Source organism: Otolemur garnettii, unplaced genomic scaffold, assembly GCF_000181295.1.
Source record: "Otolemur garnettii isolate 467f Iridium unplaced genomic scaffold, OtoGar3 scaffold00009, whole genome shotgun sequence".
Lineage (NCBI taxonomy): Eukaryota > Metazoa > Chordata > Mammalia > Primates > Galagidae > Otolemur > Otolemur garnettii.
In genome coordinates, this window is record NW_003852404.1 from 37204683 (window position 1) to 37223545 (window position 18863).

General features: G+C 38.0%; 1 protein-coding gene across 1 annotated transcript in view; it reads right to left on the reverse strand.

The window, feature by feature from the left end:
• DCBLD2 (discoidin, CUB and LCCL domain containing 2) overlaps positions 1 to 18863 on the reverse strand; it is a 79545-nt gene that overhangs the window by 24193 nt on the left and 36489 nt on the right. The window contains exon 2 of the mRNA XM_023509771.1: positions 12140 to 12287. Coding sequence (XP_023365539.1) covers positions 12140 to 12287 — 148 coding nt within the window. The remainder of the gene's footprint in view (positions 1 to 12139; positions 12288 to 18863) is intronic.

Below are 18863 nucleotides of genomic sequence, written 5' to 3' on the forward strand. Positions count from 1 at the left end.
GGCCACTATATCCAGCTAATTTTTTTCTTCTTTGGGGTAGAGACAAGTTCTTGCTATTTGTCCAGGAAGATCTCAAACTCCTGGTCTCAAGGATCTTCCAGCATTAGCCTCCCAAAGTGCTGGAATTACAGATGTGATCCACTTTAACTGACCCCAAATTGTATTGTTCTAATTTTCCACATCTCAACAGTTTATCAAGGTGATAAACTCTACAAATTCTTATTAATCACAATTTCTTTCAGATTTTAAGTTTCTTGATTTCTAGAGCCATGTCCCCTCAACACTGTTTACTAGCACATCACCGCATGAAGTCACACAGCATAAATGTAGAATATACAAAGATAAGTAAAAATTATAGCCTTAAAGTTGCTTGTGTAAAATGTAGCTCCCAAAACACAAAGAAAAAAAATATTTCTTGGTTACTATATAACTCATTCTTTGTCATTTGTATACAAGGAAAACAAGACCAAAACCAGTGAGTTAATTTTGAATCTGGTCCACAGACCAGATTGAGCAGTATCAGCATCTTCTGAGATCTTGGCAGAAATTCAAATTCTTGTACCCTCCAGATTTATAGAGGCGGGCCCCCCAAAATCTGTTTTAACAAGTCTTCCAGGTAATTTCTTAAGCACACTGAATTTGGAAAAGCACTGCTCTGAAGAAAACAAACTTTTAAACGTTAACATTTTCTACCTAGAAATCGATACATCTGAATAAGAGCGAACCTGCTTTTTAACTAAGACCTAGTTCACAGGCTATGTAAAAGGTGGCTTTTGATCAAAAACCTTCCATGATGCTCTTGAGATGAACTAAGCCCACAGGGTCTTTCAGCGCCTGGCCCTGTCTACCACTCCAGGCTCATGCGTACCTACATGGCTTCTCACTGCTCTAGCCTTCTTGTGGTCTCTCCCGGCACAGGCTACTCTCTTGGCCGGGAAGGCCTAATTCTACCTGTCACTCCTCACAGAAGCTGTCCATCACCTTTGCAAGTGAAATCCCTTTAGCACACAGTAGGTGCTTAAGTTTTGTGTGTTTTAATGAACAGGTGACTATTACTTGTTCTCACAGTACTGTGTGTCATGTAAGACCGACTAGATCAAGTAATTGTATAACTACAAACAACATCAATCTATAATGCCCAGTCCTGAACAGAGGAAGGCTGTCTGTCCTCACCTTTGTATTGCCAGCAGCAATCACAGTGTGTGGTATGCAGGAGGCTTTCAATGAACACTTAATTAATGGATGAATACAAGTTTCTGATTGTTAGCATGTCTGGCTAAGTCCAATTATTTACTAACCTTTAGAGAGGAAAACCCGGAAGACAACTGAAGACAATCACAAAAATAAGTGATTACACATATAAATTCTTGGCTAAAGAATGTGTGTCAAGGGTGGCCAATACACTAATGGTGATAGCAGACAGCATAGTTCTGAGATCACTGATAGTATGTAAACATTAATTAATTGTTAGCACAACAAGCACAGGATAATCACTCTATTTTACAATTATGAATAAGTTTTGTGTTCATTATCCAAATGAAATATGTCTTGAAAGAAAGCACACTAATTGTGTTATACTAACAGGAAAGTGGTATTTGGGGAACAACTGTAGAGATTAGTATCTATACACCATAGGCATTTAAACTGATGATTGAGTTTTAAGAGTTTAAGAGGATACATATCTGAATAGAGATTCACTACCACCTAGCTGACCAAGTGGGAAAAGGGGATAAATTGAATTACTATACTCTGGTTATTTCTGTCAATCTCTGTGCAGCAATGAGAATCGATTTTCCACTTTCCTGTTCCACCAAAAGAATTTCCAACTTCTAAGATTATACGTTGAGCTTTTAAAATTAATAGCCTGGGATGGAAAGGTAGTGTGTGGTCCACTATGGCATTCAAACCCCAAGAAGACTGCCAGCTGGCCCTATTACCTGTAGGCCACATGCCAGAAAACTGGTCAACTATGGATATATTCTATCAGAACAGGGCCTTAGTTCTAAGTCCACACAGTGCTGAAACTTTACATTATGCCATGCAAATGTACAACTCGGTGACCTTGCTCTCAAATTCTACTGGGGCTCAAAAGAGCTCTTTAGGAAGAAATTACGAATTCAGAATGGACAGCTACAAGGACAGCCAAGAAGACTCAAGACAAAGAAAGAAATCCATGAATACACACTTTGAGGATTTAAGGTTTATGATCATAAAGGCAGAAAAAAAAAAAAGAACAGAAAAGAAAAAAACCCACCAAATTAAGTAGGGAATTAATCATCCTTAAAATGTGTCTCTCTTGAGAATTTTACCCCAATAAACAGCCTTCCAGAAAACTGCCATTTCTACTATGCTCCAAACTTACATATTAGAACTCAGCCTGGGCAAGATGAAAACAGCTCAAAAGAAGCCATCTCTCTTAAAGACTTCTCATACCAATGTATAAGAAGTTATAATCAATGAAATAGAATTGAGAGTCAGTGAAATAGAACTAAAAGTCTAGGAATAAACACTCAATTGATTTTCAACAAACATGCCAAGACAATTCAATGGAAGGGAAGAACAGTTTTAACAAATGATGCTGAGCCAAGTGGATATCTTCAGGCAAATGAATGAAAGTGAACTCTTACCTTACACTACATAGAAATTAACTCAAACTGTATCTAAACTTAAGAGCTAAAACTATAAAACTTTTAGAAGATGTTACTCGGGAAATCATTACTACCACCTGTAGTAGTTTCTTTCTTTTTTTTTTGAGACAGAGTCTCACTATGTTGCCCCTCAGTAGAGTACCGTGGCATCACAGCTCACAGCAACCTCAAGCTCTTTGAAGCGATTCTCCTGCCTCTGCTATCCAAGTAGCTGGGGCTACAGGTACCCGCCAGAATGCCCAGCTTTTTTTGTTATTGTTGTAGTTGTCACTGTTGTTTAGCAGGCCCAGGCCAGGTTTGAACCTGCCAGCCACATGCATGTGGCCAGCGCCCTAACCAGTGAGCTACAGATGCCAAGCCCTGTAGTAGTTTCTTAAATATGACATCAAAAGTACAAGGAAAAACCTCAAGTAGATAAACTGAAGTTCATCAAAATTAAAAACTGTATTTCAAAGAACACTATCAAGAAAGAGGGGTGCCATGTACAGAGCCTCATGCCTGTAATCCCAGAGCTTTGGGAGGCCAAGAGGGAAGGACTGATAAAGCTTGAGGAGCTTGAGATAAGCCTGAGCAAGAGTGAGACCCTGTCTCCACAAGAAATAGAAAAATTAGCTGGGTGTGGTAGTGTGGGCCTTACAGCTCTAGCTACTTGGGGCGATCACTTGAGCCCAGGAGTTGGACGCTGCAGTGAGCTATGAGGATACCACTTCACTCTAGTCTTGGCCAACAGAGTGAGGCCATGTCTCAACAAAAAGAGAAAAGGAAAAAAAGGGCTAAGTAGTTTGCAAAAATCAGACTCATGCACAAATAAATGGAATACAAAGCTTTGCCTACTTATATTCCCACCAACAATACACAAGAGAGAAAAAGGTCATTTTTTAAAAAATAAAAGATATTAAAATTTTACTAAAGGTAAACAAGCTTACATGCTCTAAATTATTTACACCACAAAGTTATTTCAAAATGACTATCCTACTCTTTCTTCAGATGTGAGAACATGGACACAGGGGTAAGTGAGGCTCCAGTTTTAGAACATAGAGTGAGTATGCCTCCTGTTACTAATTAGGGAAAACTAAATGAACATATAGAGGTGGCTAAAGGGAGTTAGTATTTTTTGGGTATAGTTTCAACAGGCAATGAAAAAGTTCTGGAGATAGACTGGTGGTAGCCATTATAATAGCAACATGAAATACACTTAAAACCACAGAACTATACTTATAAATGGTAAGACAGTAAATTATACATATGTATATTTTATCATGACATTTAAAAAAAGGATATATAGCAAAAAACCTCCTAAAGATTCACACTTATCTGGCTTGGTGCTTTGTAACTATTTCTCTCTGGTACATTCTCAATTTGAAAGTTTCAAAATGAGTAGGTAACCAGTAACTTGCTTGCCTACGAGTACTGCATCATTGGTGCCTAGAACAGTGCCTGGCATGCAGTGAGTATCCAATAAATATTTGTATAAATGAATGAATAAGAATAATATCATGAGGGAAATGATTGGTAGGAGTCAGTAACTAAATGAGAAAGATCCATTAGATTAACTGAAATAGTAATTAACAATAACAGTAATTTAAAGAGCTGAAGTATAAAGGGTGGGGCTAGGCTGAAAATATATTCAATTATAATGACTCTAAAAAGGGTTAACCACTTTCAGTAATCTGTTTAACAAGGAAAGAAAACTGGCAATATAATTACCATAAAAGTGTTGGTCCTTGAGTCACCTTGAAAACACGTTTATATGGAACACAAGGATCACTGCTAATGTCAGATAAGTGAAGCATTCTTTTTACAGTTACAGGGAAGTCAAGTGCAGAGAAGTCATAATGAAAAACATAGGGGGAGGGAGGGGGAGGGGGATGGGTGGAGGGAGGGGGATTGGAGGGTTCACTTCTGTGGTTTATCTTACAAGGGTACAAGTGAATGTTTCTATGAGTAGAATATGAACATTTTAACACAATAACTGAGAAAATGACATGAAGGCTATGTTAACCAGTTTGATAGAAGTGTTTCGGATTGTGTGTGAAAACACCACACTGTACCCCAGAAGTGCATCAATATACACAGTTACCATTCAATAAAATAAAATAAAAAAGAAAAATATAAATTTATTTTCAAGTACCATATAACTTCAATACATTACAATTAATATTATTTTCACTAACTTCTCTCTAAAATTTAGTATTTCCTTTAATGATGAACATTGGCTAAGATTCAAATCTATCTTTGTAAAGGCATATACATATACATATGTACATATATGCAATTAAACTTTTAATAAAATTACTATGGGTAAGGGGCATCCTCAACTGTGACTCAAACTGTAGAAAAGTAACTCATACAGCCAAAACATTTCTGCTTCATAATACTTTGAAATTAAAAAAATAATGAAAGAAATAGGAATGAAGTACTTACACATGCAACAACATGGTCAAACCTTGAAAACATTATGCTACGTGAAGCAGCCATTCACAAAAGACTACAAACTTGATTCCATGCATATGAAATGTCCAGAACAGGCAAATCCACAGAGACAGAAAGTCAAGCTGTGGTTGCCAGGGGCTGGAGGGAGGAAAAGAAGGGGAATGACAAGAGGTTCAATGATAGTAGTGCTGACTACTATCATCACAACCTTATAAATATACTGAAAACTACTGAATTGTGTAAGTAAGGGACAATTTTGTCGTATGTGAATCATATCTCAATTAACAAAAGACAAAATAATTTAATTTTTAAGTTAAAAAAAAGAAAAAGGCCACAGAATAGGAGAAAATATTTTTAAATCATATATCCCGTAAGGATCTAGTATCCTCATAAAGATATGATATGACATTAAAAAGACATATTAACCAAAAAATGGGCAAAAGATTTGATAGACAAAGAAGACATATAAATGGCCAATGAACACATAAAATGATGCACAACATCATTTATCCATCAGAGAAATGCAAATCAAAATCACGATGAGATACCACTGTACACCCACTAGGGTGAGGAGAATCAAAAAGATAGGTATAAGCACTGGCAAGAATATGAGGGGTCTGAAACCCTCATACACTGTTAGTGGAATTGTAAAATGGCCCAGCTATTTTGAAAAACTGTGTGGTAGATTCTTAAAAAGTTAAATACAGAGTTAGCAAATGACCCAGACATTCTACTATTAGGTTATATCCAAAAGAATTGAGAACATACCTCCCACAAGCATTTATACAAACATGGGCACACAAATGTCTGTGAATTGATGAATGGATACTCAAAATGGGGTATACGCACGTGCTCGAGTTTTATTGGCCATAAAAGAGATGAAGTACTGATAATGTGCTACGACATGGATGAAATCTGAAAACATGCTAAGTGAAAGAAGCCAGTCACAAAATACCAGATGCTATGTGAACTACTCATACGAAGTTATAGAATAGGCAAATCTATAGAGATAAAAAGTAGACTAGTGGTCATCTAGGACTGGAGGAGATCAGGAGGTGAGAAATGTGGAGTAACTGTAGAGATTTTGGGGGGGGGGTTATGAAAGTGTTCTAAAATAGACCGCAATGATGACTGCATGACTCCCACTAAAAGGGAAAATTAATGAGCTGTATACTTTAGGAGAACTGTATGGTGTATGCATCATATGTCAATAAAACTGCTATAAAATTTTAAAAAATAAAAAGAAGTTATCCTGGAACAATTAACTTTCATATGCTACACATCTACACTGATGCATGAAATAAAGCCTAGTAAAGAGCCAACCTGGCAGTTCATTCATTTATTCATTTAGCAGATATTTACTAAACAGCAATTACGACCAGGTAAAGTTATTCTAGGCACCAGAGACAAAACAAAGAACTAGGTAAAAACTGCAAATGAGGAATGTGCCTCCAAGGCAGAGTAAGAGAAAACGGATAATGACACAGTATTAGTTAACAACAATACGTAGTGTGTTAGAAGATAGCGAGTGCTTTAGAAAATACAGAGAGCAAGAAAGTCAGAAAGGCTAGGGAGGGGCAATTTTAAGTAGAGTGGTGGAATTAGCCCTCCCTCACAGTAAAGGTGACATATAAAAAAAACTCTCAAATCTGTAAGAGAGTGAGTGAAGTGTGAGCTATGTGGATCTGAGAACAGACAGTGGGCTTCAAAGAAGGGCCCTGGGTGGAAATGTGCATGGCGTGTTTGAGGCCAGAATGAAAGGGGAAAGTAAGAGAGGAAGTCAGGCAAACATTTAATACATACAGAAGACTGTAACATACATGTTACTACACAAATGCTTCATTTAGGTGCTGGGGACAAGAATGAGTGAGGGCAGTAGTAAGCCGAATGCCCTCAGGGGTCCTGCTGAGGCAGCCTGATATTCTCTCTTTTCCTTGTATGACCCAGAAGAGAGGAAGCACTCACCGTGTCATTAGTCTCAACAGTATAATCTAGCCCAAAAGGACTCAAGAAAATGTATACTGCAATTCTCTCCTTTATTTGCCCTAAAATTCTTTAGGTACCCGATTTCCTAGAACCTTTAGGAACAAGTAGTCCTGCTTTTGTAATTCACACCATGTCAGTAACCTTGCCTTGTAAGTATGCGGACAACTACTTTGTTCCCGTGCTGCTGGCTGTAGGATAAGCCTGTTCTTGCTGCTAACTTTTCCCAACTGTTTTACTGTGTAATCTTAGGACTAATTCCTTATTTCCAATGCTAGGAATTTGGTATTGACTTCCGCCATCTGCATTTTTGTTCAAAGAAATTTACATAGATAGCATCACATAATTTATTGTGATTCAGAATTAACTAAGTTATTTAGTACCAAATACTATACTAAGTATTTTGTCTTTCCTCCCTTTTTACAAATCTTATATTTTTCTAAGAAATACTACAACGGCATGTATGGAAACAGAGTCCACAGTCCAAGTTCAGGGAAAATTTTCTCAAATGAAAATAATTAATGCCTTCTTAAGGGTGATACAGGCATGGCTCAGTGGCCTAAGCAACAAACCAAGTGGTCAGATAGGTTATAAGCTACATATTGCTAACTATCTCAATTCAAATGTTTTCTATAACTAAATTTACATATAATAAAAAATAAATAGTGATCTACACAGCATCTAGGACACCATCAGACACATTAGTATTTATTAGTGGTGAAGGATACAGCCATTGTATAGCACGAGAAAGCACAAACACATCATGTTGTCCCTTCACAGCACTCCTGATGCACTAAAACAATGAAAGTCAAAGAAAACACTAAAATCATTAAGGTGCTCTTCAGAGTGTTCATATATCGGCTCAGAATAAGCTATCCTAGAAGTTGAATTGGCCTCTTTCAGTTAACACCATCTTCACAGACTAAAGACTAATTCTGTTTTAAATCCTCTTTCTCTACAAAATTGGCAACACTTTGCTCATTAGCACCTTTGTTTGACAAACTGGCACAAATACAAATGTTTTTCTGTATGTTAATTATATTATACACACAAACATTACACATATTCATTTGTGTAGGGACAATTGTTCCCTGACCTTCAGCACAGGCTTGCTTTCGGCTTTGAGTCACAAGAATGGCGTGTGAGTTGTGTACATGCAGGAGGACGGCAAACTGACCTCCAAGAGAGAATGTACACGTGAGATGTGGCAATAAAGATTCTGTGGCTTCCAAAGGTCTCTTGACGGTGGAGGCAAAGACTGTACTCAAGGTCAGAGATTTTGTAAAAACAAAGGTGGAGATCACTCTATATCGGGGGTCCTCAAACTATGGCCTGCCTAAGACATTTATCCAGTCTGCTGGGTGTTTTTGCCGCTGCTGCCTGTCCTGCTTAGCAGCTGACTCGTCCCAGGCCCGCAGTCCAGCCCTCCAACAGTCTGAGGGACAGTGAACTGGCCCCCCTTAAAAAGTTTGAGGACCCCTGTTACAATCTTCCCCACATCCTCCCTTATCAGTGCTGCTGTCTGCTAAACAGTTTTTATCTACTTCTTCCCATTTTATGATAATATATATGGATGGACCTCAGGTTTGAGAGGATTCTTATCTGAGCTCCTCAGTCACCTGGCACAGTCTCTGTGTCAAGCCTTTGCGTTCCTCACACCAAAACTCCTTCACATTTGTGTGTAAATAAGGATATATCTAAAGAGACCAATGTAAAATAAATGCTTACTAAGATCAATAAAATATTACTAAGATTAGTTTAATAGTACATACATTTTTCAATGTTTGCCAGGTATAATAACAATTACTTAGAACACGACAGAAATAGTACAAATAGAAATCTAGCTAATCTAGCTAATCTAGAAGCTTTGTGTACTACTCAAAACAAAAGATATTTTATAAAATTACCATACAGCTATTCAGGCAGCAAACTAAGAAATTCATACTTTTATTTTCAAAATCAAAAAACATTTCATGAAGGAAAAAAAATTACCAGTTTTAGAAATTTGGACTCTATTAGGAAGGAATTCTCTATGTTTCATTTATAAGTTAGTATAATTGGATATAAGATGGAAGAAATAGAAAATATTTGCCAAAAATTTGTCAAAAAATGTAGCAATCAGAAAATTATTATACTAGTGGTGTTAATTTGAAAATAATCCATCATATAGCAAAAATAACCCTGTCAAATAGGAATATTTTCCAGCCTCAGCTTTTCATAAGTCTTAAGCACACTGTCATTAGATTCCAAGGGGCATCAGGCAATGAGTTAGGTGTTTATGAATTCTAATTAGAAAGTATGCTAATAATCTATCATACATCAGGTCATTTTATGTCACATGAAATTTTTAACTATTTACTGTTTTTCTCCAAAAAATGAAGGTGAATTTTAGATTGAACTTTACAAAATTCTCAGTTGGTGAAATCAAAAGTAATGAAGCTTACCATTGCCTTTTAAGTGATTTAGTGTTCTCCAAAAAGAAAACCAGGATCACCACTTTCCAATCACGCATGTACACATCCAGTTACAATGCACACAGACAAGTGCTGCCTTGAAGGACATGAAATTTTCATGCAAATGTAGATTTCATTATTCTATAATTAGAACTACTTCTGATTTCATTATTCTGTAACTAGAACACTAAAAAAAATCATCATCCAGAATTATCCTAGAAATGCTGAGCTCTTCCTAGAAACTTGACCATCGCTGAATACAGATTCAAAAACAGGAATTTAGTTCACTCATCACTCATTTTACTTTTTAAGTCCAATGGTAAATGCTATGTTTTTAAATCTACTTTATAGAATAAAATGTCAGTAGCATTACATATTTATGTGTAATTCTGCAATGGGCTCTTGGATAAGATAATAAAAATTAGTCTGTTAGCCTCAAAAATGACTCTATTAATCATAACTTGTACTTTAACATTAACAAATCTGCATGAGAGTGTTAAAAAAAGAAGTAGCTGTTGAAACAAGATTTTTCACAATCTCTTCATTCCCATATACTCTATATTTTCAACTAGACTTCTAAGCTGCGACATGTCCTTAATGTTCCCTGAAAATACTCACGGAATTCATTGTGGCAGCTAACTTTCCTGGATGGAACACACTGAGGAGCTTTACCAAAGGTAAGCAGCCATCAGTGTTCTCCTGGATATAGTTTAACCAATTCACTCTAGTTCAAATAAAACTGCCAAAATTAAGTAAGACTTTAGGAGATGGCCATGAAATGAAGATTTCTCAAGATGATTATGACTTGGAAAAGTGTTTCTATCAAAAAGTTCCTAATCAAGGCAGATATCATCTGAAATAGTGACACAGCCTTTTGAAATGTGGAACAGAGGTTTCTAAGAACTCACTGTCTCTGTTACCCGAGATCACTGTCAATTCTTAAGTAACTTTAATGCAGGACATTCAGGTTTCCCATGGGTCAAAAAGCCCCATAATTTATACTGAACATAAGAACCTTTTTAAAAAGAGAGAATATTTTCCAGAAACCTTCAAATCTATAAAGAACGAAGAGAGAAAAGAGCAAATATAAAATCAAAATAAAAAATTTAACTTTATTTTAATAGTAAGAAACTCAAGGAGAATAAGAAGCAAATTAATTATTTTCTACCCTCTCACCTAGCAGCCCAAGATTTTTAAGAAGCAAAACTGAAAAAACGGTAATCCATCATCACCTCACCTGAGTTTTTTACATTATCCTTCTGGTGGTAGGGAAATATATGCATGTATATACAGTGGCAGAAGGGGGAAACCATCCTCCTGTGTGTCTGCTATGCCATGTGCCTACAGGCACCACACAAAGATTTCTCGATCTGGTCCTCACAACCAGCTCACTCGCATACACAGCTCAGGGAGGTGAAGCTGACTGGCCGGCCGTCACCCAGCTAGCATGCAGCTGAGACAGATTTGACTCCAGCATTCCCTAGTGTACTTGCCACAACATCACACTGACTTAGTTTTCCCAGCTCTGTCAAAGACACTAATTGCTCATTTAGCATAATGTTTCCAGTTCTTTTCTTTCCATTATTCCATCCAGGTAAGTTTACTTTCTCATTCCAAGGAATTTTGTTACCCTTCCTACCTTGTTCTATAGCTTATAAACTAATAAGTGAAAGCAGATTCCTCTTTACACAGAACAGTTCTTACATCGCCTTCTGTGTGAAACTTTTACCATAGTGTTTGCCTCAAACCTCCCACAGCTGGAGAGGAACAGCTTGGTTTTCATTCTCAGTGCCCAAGATCCTCATGCGCAGAAAATTCTTGGTAATTTTCTCATTTATATAATACAAAATAAAAGCCAACTTTCAATTTTAAATGGTCATCTTAGTTAATTCATGATTGAATATTAAAATAATTACCTATTTTCTAATGTAAATGACTGTTTTGATATATTCCTATAATAGCTACACTTCTTAAACTTTCTTAGCATAGTATTCCAAATAGCAGAGGTCAGAAAAACGCAGGCGATAGCAGCCAAAGTATGTGAGGGATTTCATCCAGGTCTTACACTTTACCTTGGAGATCCAGGTAAATTTCTGATTTCATTCTAATTAACAGCATTACTTTTAGGTTTTTTTCCCTCCTTCAAACTCTAAACATTAGCAATTCAGAAAACAACCCCTGTTTATTTTGTACTATCTCAGCACTAACCAGGGTACTCCCAGTGATATGAAACTATTCTTTGCAAAGAATGGTAATATGGTCTTTAACACAGAAGTATATAATGGTAAACTGTGATAATAAAGCTTTAAATTGATATGATACATTTCATTAATTCTTAAGTTTTTAAAAAGGTATTATAGTTCCAGTTCTAATTTTATAAAAGTGAAAAATCAGCAAGGAAGTAGTAATATAATTAATATATAGACTTTATATAAAAGTGAATACACTTTATTTTTGGAATTCTGAAACTGCTCTAATTTTGTCAAATTTACATACGTGTCATTAACTGTTCAGTCTTTCTGCTGTATTTCAATTTCAGATAATAGGTACTTAAGAGAACCATTTAATTTTTATTGTTAGAAATTGCAAAAAGTGGGAACCACTGCATAAGAGGAAAATTACCTTGTTTATCTATAACTGAGTATGAGGCCAAAAATCCTCGTCCAGAGATATGGATTCCACTCATGAACAGCACAGTAATTTCATTGCTTTTTGATTCAATTGAATGGTTCATTCGCAACCCGAGACCACAGTATTTGCCTAAGAAGGAAAGAAAAGTAGATATTTGTTATAACTCTCATGAAGTCAATGTTATTTGCAATGTAGACAACAGAATCAGAATTATATACCAAACTGGATATATTAGCATAATATAATAATAGCATAAAATAATGACTAGAATGTTTAATGATTAAAAATCATTATTATGGTACTCTGGAGAAAAAAAAATAAATGCCAACTAGTAATTGTTCAAATGATTTAGAAGAAAAAGTAGTGAGGGTACCACTGGCCTGATGAAGATCAATTTCTTGTGAAACACATGTATACACTTTAAAACAAAGGAACTAAAAATTAAGGTAAAACATTTCACGCAGCAGGTGGCTCCCAAATGACTCAATGCTTAATCAGTGGTATTCTTAACATGAGTCCCTCAGGGTCCCCTTAGATCCTTGGCCTCAAGATACTTCCCAAACCTTTTGCAGACCTAATATATTTTTCTTCTGAGAGATGTTGGATCTCTGGTTAATCTCTTTAGGTGATCATGTTCGATCTCATGACTTTAAATATAACCTGACAACTCACAAACTAAAACTTCCATCCACAGCCTTTCCCTTGACTTCAGATTTAGATATTGAACTACCTAAACTTCTATTCTTTAACGTCTATATGTAAAAAATAACATATCCTCAGTACAGGCCTAAGCTACTAAGATAAAATGGAAGAAAGAGGAATTAAAGCAAGATATTCACTAATAAATAATAAAAATATATTTTTTTATGTGCTTGGTAATTTGTCTAACAAATTTTGAAAAAGGAGTTTCAAAAACATTTTAAGCTTTGGCAACATCATTTAAGTAAGAGTAATATGGACTTCGAGGGATATCATTTTCAAGGATTCTATCGGATATTTAAAGTAGAAAATCCTCATAAATCAACAACAGAGCCCACTAGAACCAGCAAAGAAGCTTAGCTAAGTTACAGGACCAATATATATATATATAAAAAAAAAATCAACCATACTTTAATACAAGGTCTAACAATTTAAGTTTGTGAACTCATCCTAGAAAAAGTGTTACATACCTCCTTGCTGAATATTACTACGGTCACCTTTAAAGTACTCCCCTTAAGAAGTTATGCACCGACCCCAGCACCTAGTTCACCCTTCAAAGCAATTTTGGAATTCTTTTTCTAGAATGACCATCAGAGCTGTTATTGTATGGGACACCAAAATACACAAGAACAGTAATGAATGTCACTACGCAAGACACTGCCACACTTTGACATGGACACAGCTGTGAGACACTTATCAAATTTATATGGTGTTGCCAATCGATGTAAGCACACAGTGGCAAGTTCAGAAACTTAACTGTCAGATCTTACACAATGAGAGCTCTTATGATCGTTACAGAAAAAGAGTTCCAAAATTCCTTTGAAGGCTGGACTAGGTGCTGGCATTGGTGCACCCAAGGGGAGCACTTTGGAGGCGACCATAGTGATACGGCGCTATGAGATATGTAGCACTTCCCTCTAGAAGGAAGTGCTACATATGAATTACACTGTCAGACCTCATATATGCTAGTGGCAATCTGAAATGAAAATTTAAAAATTCCACCTAGAATAGTATCAGAAAGATTAATTTAGAGATAAATTTTTAAAAGAAGTTCAAAATCAGTATACTGAAAAATACAAAACTGTTGAGAAAAATTACAGAAGAACTAAATAAATCAGATATTAACTTCATGAATAGGAAGACTCAATATTGTACGATGTGACTTCTCCCTAAATTGATTGATATATTTTATTTAATCCAATCTCTATCAAAATCCCTGGGGGCTTTAAAAAAAGAAATTAACAAGCTGATCCTAACATTTATGTGGAAGTGCAAAGGACATAGAATAGTCAAAACCATTTAAATAAAGAAGTTGGGAGATTTACATTACCTGATTTTTAAACTTAGTATAAAACTACTGTAATTGAAACAGTGGAAAACTGTTGTAAGGACAAAAGTAAATAAAATACATAGACTAGTACTTCAGTATCTGTGGGGGATCAGTTCCAAAATCGTATCTGTTCCAAAATGACATCTGTAAGATATTAATACCCACAGATTCTCAAGTCTCTAATATAAAATGGTGAATTATTTGCTTATAAACTATACATACCTTCCCACATACTTTGAATCATATCTAAATTGCTTATAGCATCTAATACTACGTAAATGCTATGTGAATAGTAGTTGTACTTTATTTAGGGAAGGACAAGTAAAAAAAGTTTGTATATATGCTCAGTACAGACTCAATTTTTTTTCTTCTGAATTTCTGATCTGTGGTTGGTTGAATCCACGGATATGGAATTTATGAATAAAGAGGGCCAAGTGTACATTATAATATATAATATACAGGGTGTCCATAAAGTTTGTATGCAATTCAAAATACATTGAAATTTTCAAAAACATTTTAAATTGCAGATGAATGGAGGCCTGATGGTAGGTAAGGCTACTGCTTGTCAGTTACAAACCTGTACAAGATGCTACTGTACTGAGTACTGTTGGCAATTATAACATGATGGTAGATATCTGTGTACCCAAACAAGTCCAAACATAGAAAAGATACAGTAAAAATACAGTATAAAAGATAAAAAATGGTGTATAGAGCATTGCTCTATATAGAGCAACTTCATTATAATCGTTAAGGAACCATCATCATATATGGTCCGTCATTGACTAAGACATCGTTATGTGGCTAATGACTGTACTTCACTCACATAGTGTGTATGTGTGTGCCCACCTGAACTTCAATGGAACAGAACAGAGTCAAGAAATAATTACTTAAATAAACTCATATATATGATCAATGGTGTCTCTTCATTTAAGAAATGGGGTCTCACTCTGTGGACCAGGCTAGAGAGCTATGGTGCAATCACAGCTCACTGTAGACTCAAACTCCTGGCCTCGAGTGATCGTCTTGCCTCAACCTCCCAAAGTGCTGGGATTATAGGCATGAGCTACTGTGCCTGGCCTGCTCAATTAATTCCTGACAAAAGTGTCAAGGTACCTTAATAGAAAGATAGTCCTTTCAACAAATATACTAACCAACTAAACATAAACATGCAAAATGATGACCTTGGAACTAACTCTAAAACATATACAAAAATGAAGTCAAAATGGATTATAGGCCTAAATGTAAGTGTTAAACTTATAAAACTCTCAAAGAAAACATTTCTTTAAAAAATCTGTCACAGGGTGGCACCTGTGGCTCAGTGAGTAAGGCACCAGCCCCATATACCAAGGATGGAGGATTCAAACCCAGCCCTGGCCAAAATGCAACAAAAAAGAGCCAGGCATTGTGGCGGCACTTGTAGTCCCAGCTACTCAGGAGGCTGAGGCAAGAGAATCGCCTATGCCCAAGAGCTGGAGGTTGCTGTGAGCTGTAATGTCATAGCACTCTACCAAAGGCAACAAAGTGACACTCTGCCTCTAAAATAAATAAATAAAAATAAATAAATAAAAAATCTGTCACATTGAGCTAAGCAAAGATTTTTTTAATTAGACATAAAAAATATAATTGATTAAAGAAAAAATGAATAATTTGTTGAGTTTATCAAAACTAAAAATGTTCGCTTTTCAAAAGACACCATTAAGAAAATGAAAGAATAGAACTGAGAGAAAATATTTACAAAATGTTTACCTATTTGAGGCAGGGGATTTTGCCCCTAGCAACTCTGCCCAGGCATTGGCAAGGCAGCCTGTGATAATCTAAAGAGAAGTACAAAGTAACTAATTACAGGCCCCACTGCAGCAGCCCCCTTTTGTCTATATGCCCTTTAGATGTATATTATAACCTATTAACTTCCTAGACCTTTTATTGTCTTTGAGAATAGGCAACCATGCTCTAAGGGCAGGTGCCAGCCTGATCCTCTCTGATACACAGATTGTCTCATGCACACAAGCCCAAAGACTGAAGGAAGGCTAGAAATTAGATCAGGAGGGTCAGTTCTTGAGATGCTGGTCAGCCAAGTCTCTGCAGGCAGAATAAAAGCCACCTCTTCTTCCAAATGGTGCCGGAGAGCCCTCTGGTCTGCATCAGTGCCTGCTACATTTTCTTGGTTCCCTGTCGGTGAAGCAAGGCATGATGGTGGACCACACAGTGGGACTCTTCGGGTCGGGCTCCGCTGCCCTGCGGACCACCCCTACAGGGTACTCTGGTTGGTTTGGTGACGTGCTCCTCAGAGCACTCCCAGTACCGATTCTTCCAGAGAAACACCTTATGGGGACTGAACTGACCAGGCACCTGCGGCAGGTCCCCGCTGCACCTCTGCACCAGGGAGGAACTGGCAGCAGGTGGCACCAGGACATCCAGAGTAAGGTAGGCCTGGTTGGACTTTTCTAGGTCCACTGTGTTTGAGTAGAAGTGGGGCCCCTGGTTGCCAGGTCACCCACAGGACTGGTGGGAGGTGTATGAAAGAGAGAGTGTGGGGTGACTGACATCAAGGGTAGAGTTCTTACTTCCCCTTAAGTAAGTGTTAAAGTGTTGAGTGTTGGCTCCGAACCCTGCTTCTGCTCCCATAGGACGACTGGTACTGCTAAGAAGCAGTCCATACTGGCACACTGTACCGGCCTGCCTAAGCCAAGAGGGTCTGCTATCCCCGAGACTGGAACAGATGGTAAAGAGTGAAGCTACTGAATGACCTCTCCATATTACCTACCCCCATACCCTTGTGGTGTGAGTGTGCATTTTGTCTTGGGAGACCCTTGTTAGAGATGGGAAATAAGCAAGGAAAGCCCACCCCACAGACTACCATGTTGAAATACGTTAAGAAAGAATTTGTAGGTGACTATGAGTTACTATGGCCCTGGGAAAGTTAAAAAGTCTTTCTGAGCAGGAATGGCCCTCTTTTCGGGTGGGATGGCCATCTGAAGGAACTCTAGAGAGCAACTTAGGGTCTAAGGTATGGCACAGAGTCACTGGGAAAGGTGGTCAGCCTGACTGGTTTTCCTACACTGATACCTGGTTACAACTAGAAATGAATCCACTACCTGGCTGAGAGAGCAAATAGCAACAGTGCTAGTAGCACAGGGACAGGAAGGGAAAGTGCTTTCCACCAGACCTAGAGTAGTGATGCCGAAGACACTGGCAAACCCCATGCTGGAGGACCCCCTAGACGAAATTCCACCACCCCCGTACAGAGAAACTACAGGCACTAGGGCACCTGAGGAATCAATTGATTCTCCCTTCCAGGTAGACTGAGCCACACCTAGCTGGCCAGGACTCCCCCACCCCCCACCCCTTACAAAGAAAGGAGAGGTCCCTGGAGGATCATTCCTCTGAGTAGCTCGACTAAAGTCTAAGCTGGGAGTCCAGATGCCTCTCAGAAAGACCAGAAATACTGGAATGGATGAGGATGGGCACATGGTCAAACGGAGAGTAATAATGGTATATCAGCCCTTTATGACCACAGACTTCCTCAACTGGAAACATCACACTCCTTCTACACCAGTGGTTCTCAGCCTTCCTAATGCCTCCTAATGCTGCGACCCTTTAATACAGTTCCTTGTGTTGTGGTGACCCCCAACGATAAAATTATTTTCGTTGCTACTTCGTAACTGTAATTTTGGTACTGTTATGAATCGTAATGTAAATATCTGATATGCAAGATGTATTTTCATTGTTACAAAGGGGTCGTGACCCACAGGTTTAGAACTGCTGTTCTACACACATAAGCCCCAGGCCTTTGATGCAAACCAAACCCATAACTCCACATGCACAGATTGCCACCAACTGCTCATGTCCTTCTTTAACATGGACGAGAATTTCCATGTGATTCAGGCTGCCTCTAAGTGGTTAAAAGAAAACTCCCCAGAAGAATTCCATAACCCCAGGAGTATGTTCATGTCCAGCTCCCTGGAGAGGACCCCCAGTGGGACCTGAATATAGCAGAGGGCATGAGATACCTGACCTAATACCAGGAGGCATTGTTGTAGGGGCTGAGGAAAGGGGTGCAGAAAACTACTAATCTAACCCCAGTGAATGAGGTCCCAACAAAAGAATAAGAGCCCAGGCCAATTCTATCAGAGGTTGTGGGAAGCATTCCAGATGTACACCCCATCTGACTCCAAAAGCCCTGAGAACCACTGAATGGTCAATATGCCCCTCGTTAGTCAAAGCCCCAAGGATACGCAGCAAAACTGCAGAAGCAGGAGGGGTTCACAGACACCTCACAGCTTCTTGATGTAGCACAGGTTTTTGCAAACCAGGAAGCAGTGAGACATAGATAGGAAGACAAGCGCATGAAATGGAGAGCCGATCTCACAGTGGCAGCTCTGTAGGGTCAAAAGAGAGAACCGCCTCCCTTTCCAAGAGGACAAGGGAGTCAAGGCATGTGAGGAAATAGAAGACCTCAGGTAAATGAGCCTCCACTGTGGAGGAATCAGTGTGCAGTTTGCCAAGAGACAGGGCATTAAAAAACCAAGTATCCCCACAGACAAGAAAACGTTAAAAACCCCGGGAGAGAAGCCACTGGTCCTGAAGAACAGGGAGCCCTCTACAACTTAGTAGGAGAAGACCTGCTAGACTGAAGGGGATTGGACTTGGATGCCCCCAGAGAGCCCATGGTCCCAGGAAGGATTG